Source organism: Sceloporus occidentalis, unplaced genomic scaffold, assembly GCF_023333645.1.
Source record: "Sceloporus occidentalis isolate IW3139 unplaced genomic scaffold, rSceOcc1.0.p SCAF_2, whole genome shotgun sequence".
In the NCBI taxonomy this organism is placed as follows: Eukaryota; Metazoa; Chordata; class Lepidosauria; order Squamata; family Phrynosomatidae; genus Sceloporus; species Sceloporus occidentalis.
The window spans coordinates 41,043,077-41,067,517 of record NW_028316982.1 but is presented as its reverse complement, the minus strand read 5'-3'; the positions used below and the strand labels follow the sequence as shown (position 1 = coordinate 41,067,517).

Sequence of the window (24,441 nt, the reverse complement as noted above, 5' to 3'; positions counted from 1 at the left end):
GGATACCAATTCTTTCTTCACATCAATCTATATGTTTCTCTACCACTGGTTTTTTTTTTTTTTGGTGTGGAATGTCAACAATCAAAAAAATGTTTTATATTTGATGTTTTTAATTTGTTTTTCTTTTCTATATGGTAATTTTATCCATTCCTCTTTTAATTGTTATTATCTTAGAATGTACGCCTTGGGCAGGCTTTTATATACTCTTTAATTTTACCGACTTTGTACAGCGCTGTGTATAATTACAGCGCTTTAGAAATAAAGTTTAATAATAATAATAATAAATTCTTACCTTGTCATCACTTGGTCCAAACATGCTTATATAGCTATTGATCAGCTTAAATACAAATCCACGATCCATGAATGTGAAACAACGCTAAGACAAAAAAAATCAAATTGTTATTCATTTGGTATAGAGTTTTCAACAACAGAAGATCACCAATGAAGAGCAAGTAGTTATTACAGTCATAGTGAATTATAACAGGTCTGTGGACAATAGTCTGCTTCTGGGACAAAATATTCAAATCAGAAGTTTGTTTATTTATTTAATTAATGTATAGTTCACCTTTCTCCCAAGTCTGTCAAATAAAGAAAAGGATTGGGTGGCTTTAAAGCTCCACAAAACATAATTGGTTATGCAGAGCCCAAAGAAAAACTCTCCACCTTGGGAGGGTTTTACTCTTAGGCTATGCTCAAAGATGACCTATAAATATTTTGAATAAATAAAATCCACTTTCACATCTAAAGAAAGCCTTTATTTCTCTATGACTACAAATCCCTCTTTTTATCTTTGATGAAAACTAGTCATCTCTCCCTACTCTTATCTGTCTTCTGTCTGGTGAAATAGTTGGAGTGCTGGAGCGGTACTCATGTGATCCAGGCTCAAGTCTCCACCAAGCAGGGAAACTCACTAGATGACCTTGGCCAATCACTTTTTCAACTGCACCTACGTCATAGTATTGTGTGTGGGGAGGAGAACTAGGTATGCACTGAACTCACTGGAGGAAATGTAAAATATAAATGTTAAAATTCAATGCCTCTAACAGAATACAAAGTAATAACCCTTTATTAACTTAGCTATTTTATATATTTTAATAAAGGAGCTTGTTATTTCTTGGCTGTGGAGCCCAGATGTTCTGAAGTTTCTTGGTTTGCATACTTTGGCAGGATAAGTAGGCATAGGCAGGCACAAACTTGTATTTTAATGGGAACCAATTATTTTCTCACTGGCACAAGCACCATTCATAGTACTTCATGCCTTGTAAATCACTATTGATTCTGGAATTCTAATCATTGTTTGGTTAGGACTGTCCTTTCAGACTACAGACTGAGAGTTGGATGCCTTCCATACACATAAGGGCTCTGCTTACAGAAAATGGTTCTGCTCAGTTCCAGGAGATCTCCCCACACACCCATAGACTACAACTCATTTCATCTAGATCAGTCCACCTTCTACATTCCTTCCTCTGTGTAGCAAGGTCAGGGAAGTCCCATTCCATTGTCTGTATGCTAAATCAACCAATAACACTGATTTAAGTTTAACCTACCTTGAGATCTTTAGATGCACTGTGAGGTATAAATATTTTGTTAAATGTTACATATCAAAATATTTACATCTCACAGTGTATCTGAAGATTTCAAGGTAGGTTAAATTTAAATCAGTGATGCTGGTTGATTTAAAACAAATTAAAACAACATAAAGCCACTCAACAAAATCAGATAAACTAAAATCTGGCCATGAATCCAAGGTCCAAAATGCCTGGGTGATCAGCCCAAACTTAAAGAGACCAATATCAATACCAATGGTGTCTCCTAGAGGAGGGAATTCCACACACAGAGCCTATTTGTGGCAAAGAAAACGCACCTTGAGAAATCCACCAACACTGTGGTTTGCATTCTTGGTTTCTTCAAGAGCATCTACGTGCTTCCAAACAACATGATCTGATAAGACCATTATGAGTGTATCCAGCTCACTATGGAAAGATTCTGGAAACCTCTGAGCACGAGGAATCTGAAAAGAGAACAGGTGACATCTCAACATGGCAACATTCAAGATTTGAAAGCTGGCTCCACCCACACAGTGAAAAAAACTAATGCTATAGCCTGCAAAATATCAACACAAGAGCTGTATATATAAAGCTGGTGGAATTGCTTATAACTGATAGTACCAGATTGAGGAAGGCTGTACTCATTAACACCATGCTAGTGTATAGGATCATAAAGTTGGAAGAGACCACAAGAACTATCCAATCCAACCCCCTGCTATGCAGGAAGACTTAATCAAAGCACTCCTGACAGATGGCCATCTAGCCTCTCTTTAAAGATCTCCAAAGAAGGAGTCTCCAGTGCACTCCAAGGCAGTGAATTCCACTATCAAACAGCTCTTACTGTCAGGAAGTTCTTCCTAATATTTAGGAGGCATCTCTTTTCTTTTAGTTTGAATCCATTGTTCCATGTTCTAGTTTCTGCAGCAGCAGAAAACAAATTTGCTCCATCCTCAATACAACATTCCTTCAAATATTTAAACATGGTTATCATGTCACTTCCTAACCTTCTCTTCCTCAGCACATGGCTATGTTGGCTAGTGATTCTAAGATTCTAAAAGCCATAGTAGCTGAATATATAATAAAATATTGTAAAATGTATTTATTTATTTAGTATGTCACCTTTCTCCCAGAATGGGACACAAGATAGCTCCTAGACGGAGTCAATTAAACAAACCTTCACAATAAAAATGTAAAAGTAATTAAAATGACTACATAAAACCATATAAAACTCTTTAGCAGCCTAGCCTCCTGCAGAAGGAAGGTCCAGAAGGTGGAAGCAGCCCCTCAGAAAGCTCTTTCTCATGTCCTCACCAAGTGAGACTGTGATGGGACTGACAGAAAGCCTTCCCTGTAGATCTCAAAACTCTGGCAAGTTTGTATGGGGAGATATGGTCTTTCAGCTAGTCTGGACCTAAGCCATGTAGAGCTTTATAGATCATGACCAGCACTTTGAATTCTTGCATCATCAGATGAATAATCTCTGATGGTGCCTGTTTGATTAAAATATTTTAAATATGTGTTTGTTCAAGTACTGATTCTTACTAACTTATAATGAAGAGAACCACACAGTCTTACCTGTACTCTCTTTGTATCAACTAGATATTGTGCCATGGACTTTAATATAATTGCAAAAAAGAACCAGGAGTGCTGTTAAAATGAAAAAGAGGAAAGAAAGAAAGAAAGAAAGAAAGAAAGAAAGAAAGAAAGAAATTATAATGGCACCAGTGTTTATTTTCCTTTCTAAAATTGGTCCTCTCTTGCTTTACAGTGTTTTTTTTAGGATTAGAAACATCTTTCCCATAATCTGGTTAATGAAAAAACCTGCATAATAAGATTCAAACAGTTTTGTAAAACTAATGTGGAACATTTGCTTTGATGAGCCAGGATTCCAGCTTGTTTCCAGAAATGAAAAAGCTTAACCCCAGATATGGTTGTGCACACTATGAAAAAAACTGATTATTGGTCTCACTGTCAAAGGCCTAAATTAATTTCTGCCTTCTGTACTTGCAAATAATACACTATGAATGGATCCAGATTTCTTTCAGTGGAATTCCGCTTGTACAGGAAGAAGAGAATGGTATAGCAGTTTTTCTTGATTGCTCCTCCTCCATTGCAGCTCACCAGCAAAGTTGCTCTGGAAGGCTAGTGCAACTTCTTACCCACCAACCTGCCAAGAGCAGTGTTCACCTGGCTGCAGCAGAGGAAATGAGAAGACACTGCTACTCTGCTCAGTTCTGCTAGCAGAAGGCCTCTGCAAGTTTTCAGTTCCCTTTATAAAATAAAGATATATATATTTTGCTGCTGAGCTGTTACACAGTCTATTATAAAGGATGTCACACTTCTCTGAAGTATGATGTGTTTGGTAAGTAGTGGTAGCCCTGTTCAAAAAAATACATTTTTACCAAGTATGCAGCTGCTACGTAGGAGACTTTAGGTCCTTTTTGTGTCTGCCCCTTCTACCTTCATATGTAATAATTCTGGCATTTCTCATAATACATTAATGATCTCCTGTTGTATTCATAGCCACCCTTTTTCTGCCTTCACTTTCTCATTTCCCTTTCTTCTCCCTGCACTAGTACTGGGTCTCAATTAGGGCAAACATATCAAAACTCAAGCAATAGGTAATATCTCCAGTACTCTGTCTATCTTTATGACAATGCTCTTTGGCTAAACAGGAAAGATTGATGACCCATACTGGAGAGGCCCCACCCCTACATGGAGATTCTCTGATTAATTTTTGTTATTAACTGTATCAAGACAACTTTGACTTAGGACACCCCTATGAATTAAAGACCTCCAAGTTATCCTATCACCAACAGCCCTACTTAAGTCTTGCAGACTATGGTTGGTTGAGTCTATCCATCTGGAATGTGGTCTCCCCCTTTTCCTGCTGCCTTCCACCTTGCTAAACATCACTGTCTTTTCTACTGAATCATGTCTTCACATGATATGTCCAAAGTATGACAGTCTCAGTTTAGCCATCTTGGCTTCTTGGGAGAGTTCAGACTTGGTTTGCTCTAGGGCCCATCAATTTGTCTTTTTGGCAGTCCAAGTTATCTGCAAAACATTTCAAGTAAGTTGATTGTCTTCCCAGCTGCTTTCTTCATTGTCCAGCCTTTACAATCATACATATAAATTGGTAATACAATGTCATGGACAATCCTGACTTTAGTATCCAATGATATATTGTTACACTTGAGAATATGATATAATTTTTTCACAGCTGCCCTTCCAAGTCCTAATCTTCTGATTTCTTGACTGCAGTCTCCATTCTGATTAATGATTACACCAAGATATAGGAATTTTCCCCCTATTTCAGTATCGTAATTGTCTGCTTGAAAGTTATGTAAATAATCTATGGTCATTATTTTTCTTTTCTTAATCTTCAACTGTAAACCTGCCAGGTAACTTTCTTCCTTGACTTTCTTCAGTAATCATTCCAAGTCTTTGGTATTTTCTGTATATCTAAAATTGTTGTTATTCCTTCTTCCAGTTTTCATACCTCCTTTCTCAGAGTCTAATCTAGCTTTGCATATGATACATTCAGCATACAAGTTAAACAGACAGGGTGATAAAATGCAGCCTTCGCTGACCTCTTTCCCCTTTGGAAACTAGTCTGCTTCTCCATATTCTATTTTACAGTGGCCTCTTGTCATTTATTTATTTATTTATTTCCAACTCTTTTCCCAGGACTGGGCCTCAGTACAGGTTATACAATAGGATAATCAAATGTTGTGGTACACCCATTTATTTAACAGTGATCCATAGTTTTTCATGATCTACACAGTCAAAGGCTGTTCTATAATGTATAAAACACATGCTCTTTTTTTGAAATTATTTGATGAAGTTCATTATCCAGTGTATGTTTGCAATATGATCCATAGTACCCCTCGCCCTCTTCAACCCAACTTGGATATTTAGCATTTCTCACTCCATATATGGTAAAAGTGTTTGTTGTAAAATTTTGAGCATCACTTTGCTTGCATGGGACATTAATGCAACGGTCTGGTTGTTACTACAATTCCTGGTGTCCCCTTTCTTGGAGGTTTAAATGTACATTGAGTGTTTCCAATCTGTGGGCCATAGTTTTGTTTTCCATATTTGTTGATAGATTTTTTTTTAGAATTTGAGTGAATTCTGTCTCTGTTGCTTGGAATGGTTCTATTGATATGCCAGCTAGAGTATTTATCCCTGTTTCATGTTCACAACTGTAGGGACTGCATAATTTTTAGTAGGATCAAACTGAACTCTGTACATGAATATCCAACCTAGGGATGGGATGGAAATTCATCAATTTCCTGAATGGGGTCAAAATTGGGGTTCCAAACCCCTTTGAAAATTGGTGAAGGAAGAAAAATACAATACAAAGTTCCTGCAGCTTTGCCTGAACATTTTGTTTCCCTTTCTGGTCCAAAATTGCACAGCTTGTATTGAAAAATGCTCAGCTGTTCCAGCTGACATGTACTGGGTACTGTTTTTCCACAACTTTCCCTCCCTTCTTCCCACACCAGCCCCAAAGTTGCACATAATTAATCTGGTGCGAAAAGATGTTACAGCTGTCAAACCAGTTGAGAGGGCTGACTGGGAGGAGGGAAGTTGCAGGAAAGTTGATAGCTCTTGTTTGAGAGCTGGTCTCTAGCCAGGGCTGGGAGAGGGGAGCATTGCAGAGGAGAAACATTGCAGATAATCTAGTTTTCCCCAAAATATCCCTTCCCCCAAGCCTCAGTATTTCATAGATATCCTGACTTGGAGCTGTCAAAGCTGTCAAAAGACTTTCTAGTTTCCTCTCCTCCCACCTGCTTTGAGAGCTGAAAGATCTTTTTCAAATCCTCTTTTCAGAATTGGTGTTTGGAAAGAGGGAAATTGCAGGACATTGTCAGCTGCCTAACACCTACAATTTCCCTGGAGTGGGGTGGGGGAATGTCACACCTCCAGAGAGTGTGAGATGTAAAGTAGATGGATTTTTCCTGACACCCATTGGTACAGGGAAAATTGAGAATTACCATCCCTTATACAAACACTCAGCTTTGAATGACCTAAACTTCAAATTACATGCTTTAGTTTTAAGTCCTGAGTGCTTTCTCATAATGATGGGTGAATTTTAGATTACATCATCTTCTCTGAGGTTTTTCCGTGACAACAGTCTTTGAAAATCTATTTTAATGTTTCTTTGTTCTTAAAGAGCATTATCCATAAACCATTTATGGATGAGATGTGGATTTCCTGCTTAAGCAAGCTGTCCTCTCACTTCAAGGTAGACAGTATTCATATACATATAATACACAATGTAACATTCTATACTGTATGAAAGTGTAGCATTTTGTCCTCAATAGAGCAAATAATTAACACACAGCAGAAAACACCAGAGATGGGAAATACATGCTCTGCCAGATGCTGTTGGACTGCAGCTCCCTTCCTCCTTACTAACAGTCTTGTTTTCTAGGGCCAATGACAGCTACAGTCCAAAACATGGGGGGAGCTGATGACATCAATCCTGTTGCATGAAAGCTAAATATACACAAACTTTTCCAACACTTTTAGCTGGCGGGGGGGGGGGGGGGGTAGGGATAAAAAGAGGAAGATTCACCTTTAGAATATGTTTCACTGTCCTTTGTTCATTTGATTTCAAAAGACCAGTCATGTTCTTGGCCAGCTCTTCATGAATTGTCCTTTCTTCAAATGATTTGGTCTTGAACACATACTAAAAACGTGGAGGGGAAGCATGATTTAATAGTACGAAAACAAAACAAAAAAACAAAACAAAACAAAAGAACAAGCTGTAGTGAGAAAATTTGTCCATACAACATTGATATCTGCTGGGCATTATACTTGATATAGCCATGGTCTTTCTATTAAAGTTAAGTTTTAATTAGAATTTTGCACCTTAATTTCATGTATCATGAATTAATTTCATTTTGTAACACCAAAAGGTTTGCTAAAAGCAAATTTCATTTCATAATGCCAAAAGTTAACTGCAACCCCCCCACACTATTTTTTTTTTTAAAAAAATGAGATTCAGCTTCAATCCTAACTCAAAGAAAGTCCCAATGACCTCAAAGGAATTTACTTCTAAGTAGATATGTAAAAGAGTAGATAATGGGAAATGAAAAAAAAATTATTAATTATTGTCTTTGTTGAGTACTAAATGCCAGTTTTTGCCCACTGAACTATGAATTTGCACATGTCATTCCATGAATCATCTAAATTTATGATTTGGCATCATGCATATTCATTTAAATGCTGTCATAATGAAATTATGAAATTTGTGAATCATCAAAAATTGTCCAATTATTTGGCAGTTCTACATGTGAATACCTTTAATGTAGGTCACTTAGAAGAACAATATGTTGGCTAGTTGCAGAAAAGGACAGGTCTCAGTCAGCTTTAATATTTATGGGGAAGAGAAAAATTCCCTAGGTGTTGAGGTTTCTATGCAAACTGCAGCTGCTGAAATTACTTCCTTTGCACTGCTCAGCAGTAAATTAGACAGAGTTCCATGGGGCTTACTCCTAGGCTGCAGACCTATGCTGACCAATGTCCAAACAGATGTATATGAGATTGTGTTGTACTTTGAATACAAAGGAATTAGAATCTGTGAACAATTCAGATACTGCAGGAATCTGTGGGTTCATTAAGTTCTTTTCCCTGCTTTGTTTCAAAATGGTTAAACTTATGGGATTTCATATCAGCCCTGAAGAGAGTAGCAACCCTTCAAGTAAAAACTGTGTTAGTGTTTTGAAACAAAACAAAACAAAACTTTTTAAACAAATCAACAGGTAATTACTACTCTCAACAAATTGGTAAAAAACATGACCCATATGGATCAACATATTGACCCATATAGATCAACATTTTATATGAACACCTGTCACCAGTAGAGGTAACATGTGACAGATGTAAAATTTACTAAAAGGGCCTAAAAATTTTTTTTTTGTACTTACAGAAACCAAAATCTTTTTTTAACATGTAATGTAATCACATTCAAAACATTCCCAGTGAGATAAAATAAACAATGAAATGTGGAACAGATACATTTAAATACTGAAGCATCACTCCTGCCAGCATGGAAGTATCAACAGCTGCATTTATTTTGCACATGCACCATTCTTTTGCTCTAAATTATAGCATTTAGCCAATCCAGAAATGCATGAAAATGCAGTGACTGCCATATTTAGTGTTTCTCCCCCAACCCAGTATAATATGGAAAGAGTGAGTACACTAACTATTCCACCCATGCTGTTCTGTCCACAATAAGCACTGAACACTATAAGAATCAACTAATTAAACAACCGCATATTCCTTTGGCATTTATATGTGAACAAATACTCAATTAAATCTACATCAATGACATTCTAAATTTAATTTGTATAATGGGATATGATGTCTCAAAAGAAATTATGTACTCTCTATGTTATGAAAAGCATTAAATGCAACTGAGCTTGTAAGTGTTTATTAATAAACATTTTTTAAAACACATGTTTCTTAGTTGGAATTTGATGGTACAGCAGATGCAAGGCTACTATAGCAGCCTCATATCTCTTCTCTTATCCTGTAGTGGCTAGGGACACCCAATGATTAGCCCAACATCATTATGCTGAATGATGACATCATGTTTTGCACCAAATATCCTAAAAAGGGGAAGACAAGTGTTGTCACTTTGGCAGCTGATACATTTTTGACTGCAATATCATGTTTAAGCCATAGTGAAGTAATGATATAGATGGTGGTGACAATGATGGTTGCATTTGTAGAGAATTTCTGAGGATTCAAAGAATTTAATATACATTATACTGTCTCATCCCCTACAAATAACACTCCGCAATGGCACAGTGTTGGGCTGATTTCTGGGCTCTTTTTAAATAAAGTCTTGATTTTCTAAAAATAATAATAATAATTAACCATTGGGCCTAAAGAAGAGTTCTGAAGAACCTGAAAACTCACTTTGTTTGTCACATTTTAGTGATCCCCAAAACTTTGAATTTTGTTCCCCCTCATCTTTGCTAACCTCCTGAATTGGAAGAATTACTTGTTGATATTCCAGTGTTCTTTCCACTGAAGAAACTTTAGCCTCTACTCTGGGATGACTTGGAAAATTACCATAAACTGTAACTGTACTTTTTTCTAGGAGCTTTTCCCCCCAATGATAATTTAACCTATAATCTTATAGGCCTTGAATTGTCTGTCCAAGAATAGAGCTTCCACTCTGAAGGTCTCAGATAACGTTCAATGAAGGAGGACACTGGTACCCTCAATATTTCTTCCCAGCTTTTGGACAGGGTCAAAAAGGGATAGGTAGCTGAGGTGAGAAGGGCAAGGACCTGCACTTAAAATGCATCAAAAGAAAAAATAACACCAATAGAAAGGGGGAAAGTGTATGAAATTTTAGCTCCAGTAGCATTTCTGCTCTGTCGACAAGAGCAAAGCAGGCCACTGGGCACACCAGAACCTTTAACATCACATGCATCCATCCATCTCTTCCTTTGTGGCTTACAGTCTTGGTATCTCATTTTATCTTTAAAGATTGTTGTTCAGTGCTTTGAGTACTACAATATGAAAATATTTTATAATAATAGCAACGAAGAGAAAGGATTCTCTTGCTGCACCAAATTTGTTGAATATGTGAATACACTTCTGTGTTTTGTTAAGCTCAAGGGGCATTGTTAATAGTGCTGTATGCAAAAACTGCATACAGTTCTTGACGCTGATTTTCTCCCCCCCTCCCCCCCTCAATTCAATGGCATACTTTAGTGAAAACTAAATGGAGGAGACAGAACAAGCAGTGCCAAATAACAAAAATAAAATTAAAAAGTGCAAGAAGTCATGCTGGAAGATTTTAAAATTTTTCACATACCATAAGCAGGTACAAAAGCACTGTAATTTAGATAATAAAAAGGGTTCTTGAGAAAATAACAAGAAAGCTAGGGAATATAGTTCAGCACAAGCTACTTCAAAGCACACTAAAAAGCTTTCAAGGGCACCTTTCTTATTAAAATTTACCATTGACATTCACTTGTTTACTTGCAGTACATTAACTCTTACAAGAGACTCAGCCAATAAATCACCAGCTAATGTACCCTTTACACAATATTTTTGTAAAATACCATAAGCAGAAGACCCAAGGATAACTGCTGAAACTAATGGAAACAAATAAACTGTGACTTAAACATACTTACCTTTACATATGACTGCACATATCGGTCTAATTGTTCTTCATGGAACTTGGCAACAACATCAGTAAGAACCCTGTTAAAGTAAAAGTACTATGATATAATATGATGATATAATACCATTTACCATCTACAGCTCTTGGAGAGTGGGTGGGAATCATGGTACTCTTTAGCTGTTGTCAGGATGCAACTCCTAGAAGGCCTAAGCCAAAGCATAGCCAAGAATGCCGGGAGTTGCACTCCACCTGAATCAGAAGGGCCACATGATTCCCACACTTACCTTAGACATTCAGCACTAAACACAACTAAAAGTCAGAAATGCTAATCAATTAGACTGCTTTTCTGAACGAAAAAATATAACCTTTTCTAATCTGTTTAAGTTGGCCAAATGCACAACATTCTGGGAAAATAAAATAGAATAACTAGATGTACCGAGCTAGAACCAGTTGTCTTGGTTTCTAGACTTTTTCATACTCATCAGTTGGGATTCCAGCACTGCCATCTGCCTTGCCATCTGGCTTCATAACAGCACTACTAATAATAAGTAGTGCTCTACTCAAATTTTGCCTCTAATATAAAGCATTTCACAAAGGTGCTATGAAACTCAAGTGTTGGGATAGTCAAAACAGCCATCAACTTTCCATAGTTCAGGAAAGAGGAAGAAAAACAGCATTTTACATTCGATTAAAAGTGGGGTGAAGAGAGTTACAGTACAACCCAAATACAGAGTTCATGCCAGACTTCATAATCCACTTTGAAGTTTTGGCACCTTACAGTGAAGCCAGCCATGTTTTTAATCACTTTAATTTGTAATGCTCCTTGATTTTCAGTCTTGGGGAAATGGTGGGGGCTCCAAAACTTTAGCAAGGGTACAAACCATGTAGAGTTTGAAAGCCCTGGCGAATTCACTGAAAGTGGGTGGAAACCCTTTTCCTTTTGAAGGCAAAATTACTAATTGAATAATCTTGAGATGTGTTGTGTAGAGGCACATTTTAAAGACAGTAATTCTTTCTCTTTCCTTAGATATCAATCCTTCTGTATCATAAAGATTATTATGCACAGGAAAAAAAAGTTTCACACTTCATATCAGCTCTGAAACAACTTTTAAAAAGGAATTATGATGGCATTGCCCATATTAATGTAAATCAGAAGCATACATTCTTCTTGGCCATGAGACCTGTGTTCAGTGTCTCTCTCTTCCAAAAGCTGGGGATGCTACTGAGATGGAAGAGATGATTCTTTTAAGGCAAAAAGAGAGGTAGAAGCCTTTTGCTGCCCCAATCAGGATTACTGCTTGGAGCTTTCAAGTCCCTGTAGGAAAGGAGTGATCCTGTTGACCTCAACTGGCATTGGGGACAGGATGGTCCCTGTGGCAGAAATATCATGTGGGTCACATATCTGGGCCTGAGAAATTAATGCTGCCCCATAGTCAGATGTTGGTCATCCTTGGGGTAACAGAACTGAACTATGAAGAAAGTATAATATGTATCCATTTAAAAAACATACAAAGCAGGAGATACCTGGTCACAGCAGTTGTAACCTCATCCTCTTTATTCTGTACAAGAACCCAAAACAGCTGGTTCAGAATCACAGGAAGGAAATTTACAATCACAGAGATCTTCTCAATTTTAAGCAAATTCTATTGCGAAACAAAATAAAAAAAGTTACACGTAAAGGAGATGATTTTCTCACACAATAACACAATCACATCAAATCAGTGGAGTCATACATCTTCCCAAATGCAGTTTTACATATGTTACCTAAATTCAAAGGGATATTTTAAATAGTTATATGAAGACAAAAACTGAGCTGTGGGGTGAGTGGGTAGTGGGTAAAATACTGAACCTGGACAAGAGTGTTATGAATTTCAAATTATTTCCAGGTGTTCTCAACCTGATAATTATTTCTCAGCTTAACTAGTTTTAGATTTCAAGTAGCTTAGTCTCATCATCAGTTCTGTACCTTCTTGATGATAGCAATGAGTAATGATTCATTTAATACACCATTGCATTGGTACAAAGGGCTACCTTTGAAGATTTTTTATGCTAGTGAAGGATGTGTTGTGTTGTGTGCCTTCAAGTTGCTTCTAACGTATGGCGAACCTATCATGGGGTTTTCTTGGCAAGATTTGTTCAGAGGGGTTTGCTATTGCCATCCCCTGAGGCTGAGAGTGTGACTTGCCCAAGCCCATCCAGCGAGTTTCATGGTCAAGCTGAGAATCAAACCCTGGTCTACAAAGCCATAGCCAAACACTCAAACCACTATGCATGTTGGGCTAACTGGAAAATATTACATAGGCATTACAATGTGGTCAATATATTTCTATGCACAATTAAAAATACTGGTGATTACCTTGAAAGTTCTAGGGCTGAGATATCTGAGGGACCACATTCTCCCTCACCAGCCTGCCCAAACCATATTGATTTTATTTATCATGTATTTATTATTTATTTATATCTATACGCCATACCAGCTGATGTTTCCTGATTTACTTATGTTTATGGTGGAGGGTGAGGCTTATGGGTATAAAAGAAAAGGTCTTCTCTGTGGTTGCTTTTAGTCTTTAGGACTCTTTCTGCTGAACCTCCCCTTTTCTATGTTGTTTTGTCATATGATAAAGAGCCTTGCTGTGTAAGAACATATTAGCATCATTGGATGTGCTTTTTCTAAAACAACTTGAGCAAACATCAAAAGGATTGGATAAAAAATTTGTGCAAGTAAATAATTATCTATTTACTCAACCAACATTCTGGCTTCTTGGAAAAAGGCATATAAAGGATTTCTCCAGGTTCTGGAATGCTCTACTTGAGGAAAACAAGGCTGGATGCCTCTTAACTGTCCCAACTGTCCAAGTGGGCCTTTCAAAAAAGACATTGCTTGCTGCACACTAGGCTTTTCACTGTGTGGCTTCAGTATTTTCTTCACTGATGTGTTTTTATTTTTCTTAAGTATGATTTTATTCGTTTTATGTTTTTAATTATATTTATTTTGGCTTGCTATTTCACAGCAAGCCACTTTTGTCCTGTTCTTGGGACTAAAGGTGGGATACAAATCAAACAAACAAACATGTGATCAATAAACGGATAAATAATATGGTCTACATATAACAAAAGCGTTCTTAACATCTTGTATCTTTTGGACTAAAAAGACAGTTGGACAAGCTAATTTCTCCTAGTCCCAGCACTATATTGAAGAGTGAACTAGGGGAAATTTATCACAAAGGAAAAAGTTTAGTTCATAACATCTCCTCTTGCCACTTGCCCTATGTCCTGCAGCTGTTTGGGTAAGGAAAATTGAAAGAGAATGACATCATGACTCAGCTTTAGTTCTAAACCTGACTCTTAGAAGCTAAATCCTTTGCAGATGCTCTTGAATTAAAGCATATATGAGTGGCCCAAGAATTCTGTTGGCCATGCACTCCAATATATATGTTTACCTTACTATAAACATTATGTCAGCATTAGCAGTGGTGGCTGAGAAGAAAGTAAAATTTAAAGGGGTGATAATTATGCAACTGTGAGAAATAGTGCTTAGAACTGTAGAAACCTAGACTCAAAGGGATACCATAATTGTGAAGTCAAAGGCTTTCATGGCCGGCATCCATAGTTTTTTGTGGGTTTTTCAGGCTATGTGGACATGTTCTAGAAGAGTTTATTCCTGACATTTTACCAGCATCTGTGGCTGGCACCATTCTCTGAAGATGCCAGCCACAGATGCTGGTGAAACATCAGGAATAAACTCTTCTAGAACATGGCCACAAAGCCCCAAAACCCCACAAAAAAATATGGATACCATAATTGCTTCTTTAATGCCCCAGCACTCATGTTATGGGAAAGATTTTGTAGATAATAACACAGACAAAAGTTGTACATCTATTTTCTGGAATGATCCTAAATGTTCTTGTAAATAGTGATGTCCCTGGTCACCAATATTGATTAAATCTTTCTTCTAAGTTGGGAGGGGGGGGCAACTGTTTGTGGGGACAACTGTCAGGATTAGGGTCTGCATTCCCAGATCTTGGAGGCTGCACTGCTCCCTTAAAGGAGGAATTGTGTTTTCTCCCAATACTCCTCGGAGGCTTGTAGGTAATTTTGCATGAGTAAGAACAAATCTTGCCAAGAAAACCCCATGATAGGTTTGACTTAGGTTCGCCATAAATTGGAAACAACTTGAACAACAACAACAACAATGAAGTGAAGACAATGGGTGGAATTCTGTTGATTAGTTCCCACTAAATTAGACCCATTGGATCTGTGGCTGAATAGTAAGTTAACACAAAGGTAAATCCCACTCAGCCAATGGTTCTACTCTAATCAAGACTAAAAACAAAATTCAGGTGAATATGAATTAGTTATGAGCTAAATATAAAATGAGTTAGTAAACATTTTAATGGGCTACTAACATCTGAGTTTATTTTGTTTAAATATCTTTTTCCAAGTTGTTGTGCACCATTCAGAAAAGTATTGCCCATTATTATTGATCACCTTAAAAACAAGAAACAATTTAAACAATTGTTTAAAAAACAATTTAAAATGTAGCATTATTTAGACATCATTAGCCGACAAAGTTCTTCCATTAATACCTTGCAGGAGATGATAAAGTTTGAGGTAGGTGGCTGGGAGATATCCCTGTTCCTTTTTTGGCACTGCTGGAAAAATCTATTCAGATATGGATCCTACAAACAGCAAATATAAGCAAGAGCACTTAGTAAGATTATCAGCAATAATGAACTATCAATATCACAGTGGTAAAAGATGGATTGACAGTGAAATGTCACCGTAACTAACACCAGGCACTTCAGCATCAGTCCTTGGAATATGTTATTTATGTTTAAATTAGACGAGACTATTTCCTCCTTTTATGCATATTAACTAAACATTCTCCTGATACCATTTCCATTTCTCTCATGCACACTGTCTTTCCTTAAGATAAAATAAAATAAAAAGAGCTTACCTGAGTATAAATCGTTGATACAACAAATGAAGACACCTTGAAGAGTGGCTTCCCACCATCTACCCACTTAATGTCACTTCCACTGTGCTGTAAACAATAGATACAAAAAAAAAATCTCACAATTGTTTTACTGAATTCCTTAATTTACTGCACACAGTATGTGGTGACCATGTTGTTTTTGTGTGGCCTATTACATTTTATTTGAAATCTTGTGTGGTGCAGTGGTTCAAGTGTTGAGTGAGAGAGTAGGGTTTGAATCCCTGCTCAACCATTGAAACCCGCTGGGTGGCTTCAACCAAATCACATTCAGAGGAAGCCAATAGAAAACCTCCTCCAAATAAATATTCCAATGAAAGCACTATCACAGGACTACCAAAGAGCAGAGTTGACCAGAAGGCACACAACAACAAACAACATTGTTTGACACCCTGGGATATGAGCAACTTCATAGCCACTCAGATTAGAACTCATCTGTAGGTAACAATTTGAGGTGGAGTGAATTTACAGATGAGTGACCTAGCACTTTTCCTGGCTACTTACTGCCTTTAGCCACTGTTTTCATTTTTTAAAATGCTCTAGAACAGAGAGGAGTGCAGGTCACATATAACCCTTGAGACCATTTTTGCAGCCTCCATCAGTTTCCATGGCCCTGTGACAAGGAAGGGAATATTTTTGTCTTCAAATGTCCAATAATGTTCTGAAGTCTCTGTATGAGTTCTGTTGGATGTTTTGCCATATTTGGCTACCTCTTGTCTTTTTATAGGTCTGGGCAGGCATTTTTTAATACAAATTATTATTATTATTAAGCTTTATTTATAAAGTGCTGTAAATTTACACTGGGCTGTATATACAATCAGTAAAAATAGAATAAAATAAAATAAACCTGCCATTCTACTAAAATAATTTAACAAAATACATATTAATACATCTTCTGCTGCTCCAGAGAACAGGACCCGAAGCAATGGATGCAAGCTACAGGAAAAGAGATTCCACCTCAACATTAGGAAGAACTTCCTGACAGTAAGGGCTGTCCGACAGTGGAACACACTCCCTCGGAGTGTAGTGGAATCTCCCTCCTTGGAGGTCTTTAAACTGAGGCTGGATGGCCATCTGTCGGGGATGCTTTGATTTGGATTTCCTGCATGGCAGGGGGTTGGACTGGATGGCCCTTGCGGTCTCTTCCAACTCTATGATTCTATGATTCTATATTAACATTAAATAATAAAATATAGCAAGCAAATAAAAATAAACTTACGATAATAATCAAGTGGTGTCTGGGAGCACTTCCCTGAACAGTATTATCTTTAACTTAGCTTTAAAGCTGGGTAAAGAGGTGATGAACCGTGCTTGGGAGGGAAGGAGGTTCCAGAAGTGAGGAGTAGCCAGTGAAAAGGGACAGATCTGGGCTGGAGAAGAGAAAATCCTTGGCTGGGACAACAGTTCTTGATTCCCAGAATGGAGGTAGCAAATGGGAAGGTAAGGGGAAAGAAACTCTGATAAATAAAGAGAGCTCAGCCTATACAGAGATTTAAAAATCATCAACAGCAGTTTGTAATGGATATGGAAACGGACAGGGAGCCAATGGAGGGATGACAATAAAGGAGAAATACAGTCAAAGGAATGAGCAGAACTGATGATGCGTGCAGCTGAATGCTGGACAGAAATTAAAGGACGGAGATGAGAAGGATGCCCCGCCAGAAGGAGGTTACAAAAATCTAGTCATGAGGATATTAAAGCATGGACCAGGATCTTGGCAGTAGAGGCCAAAAGAAATGGTTGGATTTTTGCAATATTATAAAGAAAGAATCTACATGTCTTGGCTGTAGGCTGAATCTGGGAGATACACAACAGGGACGAATCAAAAATGAAACCAAGACAGCGGGCTTCCTCCACAGGCCAAATAGAGATACTGTCAATAAGAACAGAAAAGGAATATTGAATGGTAGGCTTCAGTGGAAAAACAAGAAGCTCAGTCTTAGACATATTGAACTTCAAGCGCTGTTACCACATCTGCTGAGAAAAAGCTTCAAGGCCAGAAGAAACTTGCTGTAGAAAATGACTGTTCGTTTTCACGCTTTTCATGTTTTATACTTCTTGCTTTAAAAAAGGCCAGTAAGTTCCTACTCTGTATGCCTCAAAACAGTCATTAATGCCCTATTGGCAATTTTGAGGGGAAATATTCACAGTATATATTCATAGCCCTTGACTCTCGACAGTTGCCTACCCTTGCCTTATAAAAATGGGTGGGCATATTATTATTATTATTATTATTATTATTATTATTATTATTATTATTATTGCACATAGCTTGTTGCTGGACAATCTTATCATTAAGGTTGCCAGTTCAGGACTGTTCCAGGCCCTGAGGTTTTTGGTCCAAAACCTGAGACATAAGGATGGCCTGGTGTCACTGAATGTTATACATTTAAGTATGAACCACAGTTGCTCACAGCTTGCTACTCAAGCACACAAACAGGAAGGAAGGAAGGAAGGAAGGAAGGAAGGAGAAAATGTAGTGAGTGAGAGAGTGTCTAAATAACTTAAATGTTCCAAATCCCATCTGGTCTTGGAAGCTAAGTAGAGTGAGCTCTGGTTGTTATTATTATTATTATTATTATTATTATTATTATTATTATTATCCTTTACTGGTTCCAGGAGTGAGGGGCAGTGAGTGAAAAGGGGCGAATCCAAGATGGGGCAGAGGAAATCCTGGGCTGGGACAGCAGACCTTGACTACCAGAACGGAGGGCCCTGGTGGGAAGGTGAGGAGAAATAAGGTCTGATAAGTAAGGAGGGGTCAGCCCATGGAGGGCTTTAAACGTCGACAGCAGGAGCTTATACTGAATGCAGAAAGGGAGAGGGAGCCAGTGAAGGGATGCCAACACAAGAGAGATATGGTCAGAGCGGTGGGCGGATGTGATAGTACTTGGTTAGATGGCAGACCACCAAATACCAGATGTTGTTAGCTATATTTCACAGGAAGGAACTGTCAAACCACGTCTGAGTATTCCTTGCTTAAGAAAACCCTAGATTTATGATGTTATCATAAGCTGATAGGTGACTTGAAGGCACTTATATATACACAGAGAGAGTAGGGGACTCAACAGACGCCTCCTTTGGGGTGGCCTGCAGCCGCTGCTTTCCTTGCCGGATCAGGGCTGCGGCAACTACACATTGTGGTCCTGATCTGGCCTTTCCATGGTGCAAAAAGAAACCACAAAAAGTGACTCCTTTGTGTGTTGTGGAAAGGGTGCCCTAGCCACCATAGTGGTGGCTTTTTTCCACTTCTTCAGTGCAGTGTGTGTAAAAGCTACACCAAAGATGCAGTGTGATGCCACCCACTGTCTGGTCAAGGGAGCGGCATGGGAGCAGGTGGCAGGCAGTTGACATGCCCCCACACCGGCTCTTTATGCTGGTCTGTAGATGACTTAAGAGAGAGCTAAAATTGACTTCCACATCCAGCTACATGTAGAAAGTGAACTATTTAGTCTTCATGTCATTGAGGAAGTATGAGCAACTAATGACAGAAAGGATATAAATACACTGTAAATATTTCAGATCACAAGATTTTTGAGTTCTTTCTTCTGGGCAGAGAAATTGTGCAAATTACAAAATACCTTTCCAGTTGTAGGATCCTGAAGGCTTAGATAACCGGGAGGCAGGCTGGTTGCCACTGGTATGTTATGTTCTTGAGACACTAGCTGGTTCTCTTTCAATAAAGGGAGCCAAGCATATCCCACTGCATTCAAAAATAAATAATTATCAGTACAGCTTTTTATATTATTTAAATAAAAAGAAACCAAATTAAGCAAAATGACCAGAGAAACAGTTCATGTGTGAAATACTTGACCCAAAATGATAATGATATGTTCATAAAGGAATAATTATGAGCATATAAACAACCATGTAATATACAGTCGCCCAACCTCGATTAAGTGCGGAGATGCAACCACCATTGATTCTAATGGCACGTATGCCAGGCCATGTGTACAAGGGCACGCCCTATGAGGCTTAAATACATGCAAGCCTCTATTTTTGCAAGGGGGTCCAGAACGGATCCCCCATGCAAATGGAGAACCAACTGTACATACCTGATGTTTCCAGGGCTTCTTTCTTTTTGGCATTAGCTTTTGCATTTATGTCACAGGTAACATGGTAAAATGAAAACAGAATGTGATGTTTCTTGTGGAGTTGAGTAGGTAGCTCAATTTTCACCTGAAATGCAAAATGTTACATCTATCTTCAGCTGAAGAAGATACCAATAAAAGTGAGAGAAATACTTTTAAAAAAAAAATCAAGACCAGCTTGATCCTGATGTATTATTGATCATGACCTATTATCTTAATATTTCCTGGAGCTCTGAAGCTGCACCATCATTTTTATACTGTGGAAATAACATACTATGAATGCAGAGATTATGTGAGTATAAAACGCTACCTAGTTACTGAGTGGAATTACTCTGTGAGAATCAAACAACTGGTTGTGATTTCAGAAGAGTTGAACTATTTTCACCACTGTGCAAGCCTATATGCCACCTAGACTGCTCAAGGCAACAGTAACAGTCTTAATTTTTAAACCTATCTTAAATGTGTCTATTAATTAATGTTTACTTAGTAAGAGAAAGCACAGACTTACCTCATCATAGAAATCAGGGTTCTGTGAATGATGTAACACAGCTGTGTATGCTGTTGTTGTAAACAGTGGTCCACCAGGCTTCCCATAGAGACACTGTTTGGAGAGACCATGCTTTTAGTTTTGTGGTTGTGTTATCAAATACTGATTTTTGTAACTACAGCTTGACAAGCTTTATCAGCCTGAATTCTCATAGCTTCTACACAGACCTCCCTGCATTAGAAGGCTGTAATTTTGAAGTGGACTGTAAATTACATGAAAAGGCATAATCCAAACAGCTGTGAAACAAGTTCCATAAATACAAAGAGCCTTGAGGCCCTATAACAGTCCCATGTGTAAAATGGCAGCTCAGTTTTGGAAAGAAAAGAACAGGAGAGTTTCACAAGACTTTGGTGGTATGGCACAAAGTCCAGAAAATCACAGGAAAAAACACACACAACTAAATCATTTTACAAAAACATTTTACAAAGACCTTGAGTAAATCTAGAGTAGTCCTCTGTTTTCATTGTCATCAATGGCTGGGAAAGTGTGTTTGTAACAGGAAGACACAGCTAACACAGTAACAATACCCTTGCTGTTCTCTCCACTTACATTAGCTACATTTCCATGGAGGGACACAGATATAGGTCTACTTTTATATCACCCAGAGTACTGCTCCCTCTTTAAATCCTTTTAGTAACACTGCAAAATTGGGATTTCTAACAATTTTCTTTGATATTTGTTATTATAAATGAGCATTATAGCAATATAAAAGTTTGTGTAACACTATTCACATTTTAAAAGGAACAAGTAGAATAGTTTCTGTTGTAGAGAATACAAAGAAATCTTATTATTATTATCATTATCATTATCATTTCAAACGGGATCCATCTTTGCTCACCCTCACTGGCTTGGCCCCTTCTTCATCTGAACTTTTAAATTCAATACAGATTGTTATATTCCTTGCCTGCAACAGAAAGGTGGAAATAGAAATAATTAGCTCATAAACTTACATGCAAATTAAACAAGTGTCAGTTATACAGACTTTATTCCAAATGTGGCATTTTTCTGCCAGGCTGAATCTCAGTGGCATTATGAAGCCAGAGAAGTATTTGGAAATGTTTAACTTCACGTCAGCTGAATTATGTGAACAGTACAAAAAAATACTATTCAGCTACTAGTCTTTTAATTATCATCTACACCTAAAATTTCTTAACATGCAAAATGAGTTTTAAGATTAATTTATAAAAATTTAAGGCTTCAATCCAGTTTTGTTGTAAAGATTTGACCACATACATAATGGACTGATTTTAACCATTTGCCCTGAAGGACATATGGCTGGCACAGTTTGATGAAAACATGCTAAGAAATAGTCCTGATTCCACTACCTGTAGCTGTTTCACGATCACCATCAGCTACTATTTAAAAGATGACAGAAAATTTTATTGAGAAATTTGAAATAATTTTTGAATCGAGCAAAAAAGAAAAAGAGACATAATCTGCCAGCATCATGCCAGTGCGAATCAGTATTAAAATTAATAGAATATGCATGCTTGAGTTTCCAAAGATCAACAGTTTTCAGAATTATTCTATATACATAATTAATTAATGGCCAATTATTTTGAACTTGTGGTGAATGGCTGATTATTAGGTTCCAATGAGCAATAAAATCACCAGTCATCTTTTCAAGTAGTCAGATTCCATTTTGTGAATAAGAGGTAATAAAGAATCCTATACCTGCTGTGGATTTGCCCTAGGGACTGAAAACTGCTTGGGCCTTCTCAAGGGATTACAATCATAACTGTATTTACAGGGGAGAAAATCCCACAGTGGAAATTATTTCTGAGCAAATATGTTCTTTTGAATCTCTTTTATTGTTGAAGATCATACCTTGTTGAAGCATTTTTGACTATCATATTTTAAATGTTTGGGATAGATATATATTTGGTTTTTATATACTCTGTAAGTCTGGGAGTACTTTGTAGATTCTTGGACAAATTCCTCTACTTCTACTGTGGGTTGATGCTCCTTAATATCTTTAAATGGTTTGACTGGAATGAAAGACGATGTTACACAATCTTGGGGAAAAAAAGAAAGAAAAAATCATTCAGTCTTAATTGTACAGTCTTTTAAAATTATAGGCTACAATCTACAAAGTCCAGCTGGAATCCTGTTGGCTACTCCAAAAGGAACAGATGTATTCCACTAATAATTGCTGAAAGGTGAGTGAGCACATAGCCAAATTCCATTGATTCAATGGATCTACTCACAGTAGGATTTAGGCCCATATATTATTATACCCACCAATACCCAATAACCCCAATAACAGCAATATTATTATTTGAAGTGAAATCAGTTAATCCTATGATTACTTTCTGTCTTAATACACACTCTTAAAATAGTATCCAGTCTCTGCTGTACTGACAGACAGCATCCATTCCTGGAAAAGAGGAGAGGCACAGCATGTTTCTTATGCTGTCCTAAACACTTGTAAACCTCCAAGGACAAGAAGGCAGGGGGGCATGTGAAGCTGCCGGGTGGAGGAGGAATTGTTGAAAACCAGCCCTTCCATTCTGTTGACAGATATCTTGTATCAATATACAAAGCCATCAACTGAACAATACCCATAACCATTTCAACCCCCCCCCCCCCCACACACACACAATTGTTTAGATTTTGATAGTCACAGAAGAGGAAGCTTGGCTTTCAATAATTGCTTGCCAATCAACATGAGTTTTTAAAATATACATTAGTAAAATAATTTTAAAATAATTTAATATATGCACTCGGGTCCATATACAGACAATTTAAATATATTTTATGTATTGAATATATAGAATATGTTTTGCATATAAAGGTAAATGTTTCCCTTGGCATGAATGTCTAGCTGTAACCGACTGTAGGGGGCGGTGCTCAACTCTGTTATTGAGCTGAAGAGCCAGCGTTGTCTGAAGATAACTCCATAGTCTTGTGGCCAGCATGACTGAATTGAACACTATTACATTCTCACAAAAGTGGTACCTATTTATCAACTTGCATTTGCATGCTTTCGAACTGCTGGGTTGGCAGAAACTGGGACTAGTGACGGTAGCTTACTCTGTCCTGTGGCACTTAAGTCTTCAACTGCCAACCTTCCGACCTTGTACAGTATATACCTGAATGTTATTTTTACTCTCAGCTAATGTGATGGGCTGGACCTATACTGATAAGACAGCTGAATGAGCCAATGGAAATGGAGAGCATACTCCGTCCCTATTTTAGCCCACAGCATGTCTCCAAAAAGGGATCTAAAGAGCTGAGTTTCTGGACAAGACAGATAGATGTGGGGAGAGGAAAAAAGAAGGAGGCTGATTTCTTAAAATATGTCTCTGTGAAATTTTGAGATATAAAATATTTTAAAAAATGTACAAGAGTGCAATTTCCAGATGGTAAAGCATAGTTGTACAGCTGCATCAAATAAACAAGTAAAAGATGCATGCCACTAATGGTGGCCTTACAAATCCTATGCAACAGGCAAAGAAGGAAATGTGAGTCATATGTTCTTCATTGTCACATGTGTTTATGGCTTGTGTCAAGCCAAGAGAGATGATCTTTATTTCCCACTCGGATGAATGAGCATCTCTTTCCATCTCACAAGGTATGCAAGTATATGGGAAGGAAATAGTGAATAATCCATGCTTCCTTTCTTGACACTTCTATGGAATAAGTGAAGAGAACCACTAATCATTTTCTCTATGGACTTTTATTCCCTAGATGGGTGGATGACATGGCTTTAGATGCCAGCATGCCAATATCAGAGCTTGGAAAAGGTACTTTTTAAAACTACAACTTCCTGAACCCCCCAGCCATCATTGCAGGTTAATAGTGCAAAATCTCTTTATCTATCTTTCTCCTGCATGGGCTCTGTTCTGATATATAAGTACCAGAACCAATTAAAAGTGATAAAAAAGGTTAAAAAGAAGCATTCATTGTTTTAAAAAATGCCAAGTCCTAATAATAAGGCCCAACAATTATAATATTTCTTAACAGTTATAAAATGGAATCATACTTGGGTGCTCCAAAGGTACACAATCAACTGTGATTTCTAAACTGCCAGGAATGGTCTGAATTTTATTGATCTTGTCTGCTCTGAAAATAAAGAAATGTAAAATATTTTAGATAGT

General features: G+C 37.5%; 1 protein-coding gene across 10 annotated transcripts in view; it reads right to left on the bottom strand.

The window, feature by feature from the left end:
- DOCK10 (dedicator of cytokinesis 10) overlaps window positions 1-24,441 on the bottom strand; it is a 187,819-nt gene that overhangs the window by 53,606 nt on the left and 109,772 nt on the right. For 9 of the 10 annotated variants that reach the window (XM_089509216.1, XM_089509209.1, XM_089509211.1 and 6 more), the window contains exons 16-29: window positions 24,327-24,406; window positions 22,169-22,356; window positions 21,180-21,245; window positions 20,303-20,395; window positions 19,759-19,882; window positions 19,285-19,406; window positions 15,668-15,754; window positions 15,297-15,389; window positions 12,235-12,353; window positions 10,721-10,790; window positions 7,135-7,248; window positions 3,123-3,194; window positions 1,865-2,011; window positions 293-376 (exon numbers count right to left, since the gene is read on the bottom strand). In XM_089509216.1, coding sequence (XP_089365342.1) covers window positions 293-376; window positions 1,865-2,011; window positions 3,123-3,194; window positions 7,135-7,248; window positions 10,721-10,790; window positions 12,235-12,353; window positions 15,297-15,389; window positions 15,668-15,754; window positions 19,285-19,406; window positions 19,759-19,882; window positions 20,303-20,395; window positions 21,180-21,245; window positions 22,169-22,356; window positions 24,327-24,406 — 1,459 coding nt within the window. The remainder of the gene's footprint in view (window positions 1-292; window positions 377-1,864; window positions 2,012-3,122; window positions 3,195-7,134; window positions 7,249-10,720; window positions 10,791-12,234; window positions 12,354-15,296; window positions 15,390-15,667; window positions 15,755-19,284; window positions 19,407-19,758; window positions 19,883-20,302; window positions 20,396-21,179; window positions 21,246-22,168; window positions 22,357-24,326; window positions 24,407-24,441) is intronic. The other variant, XM_089509214.1, reaches the window with a different exon arrangement.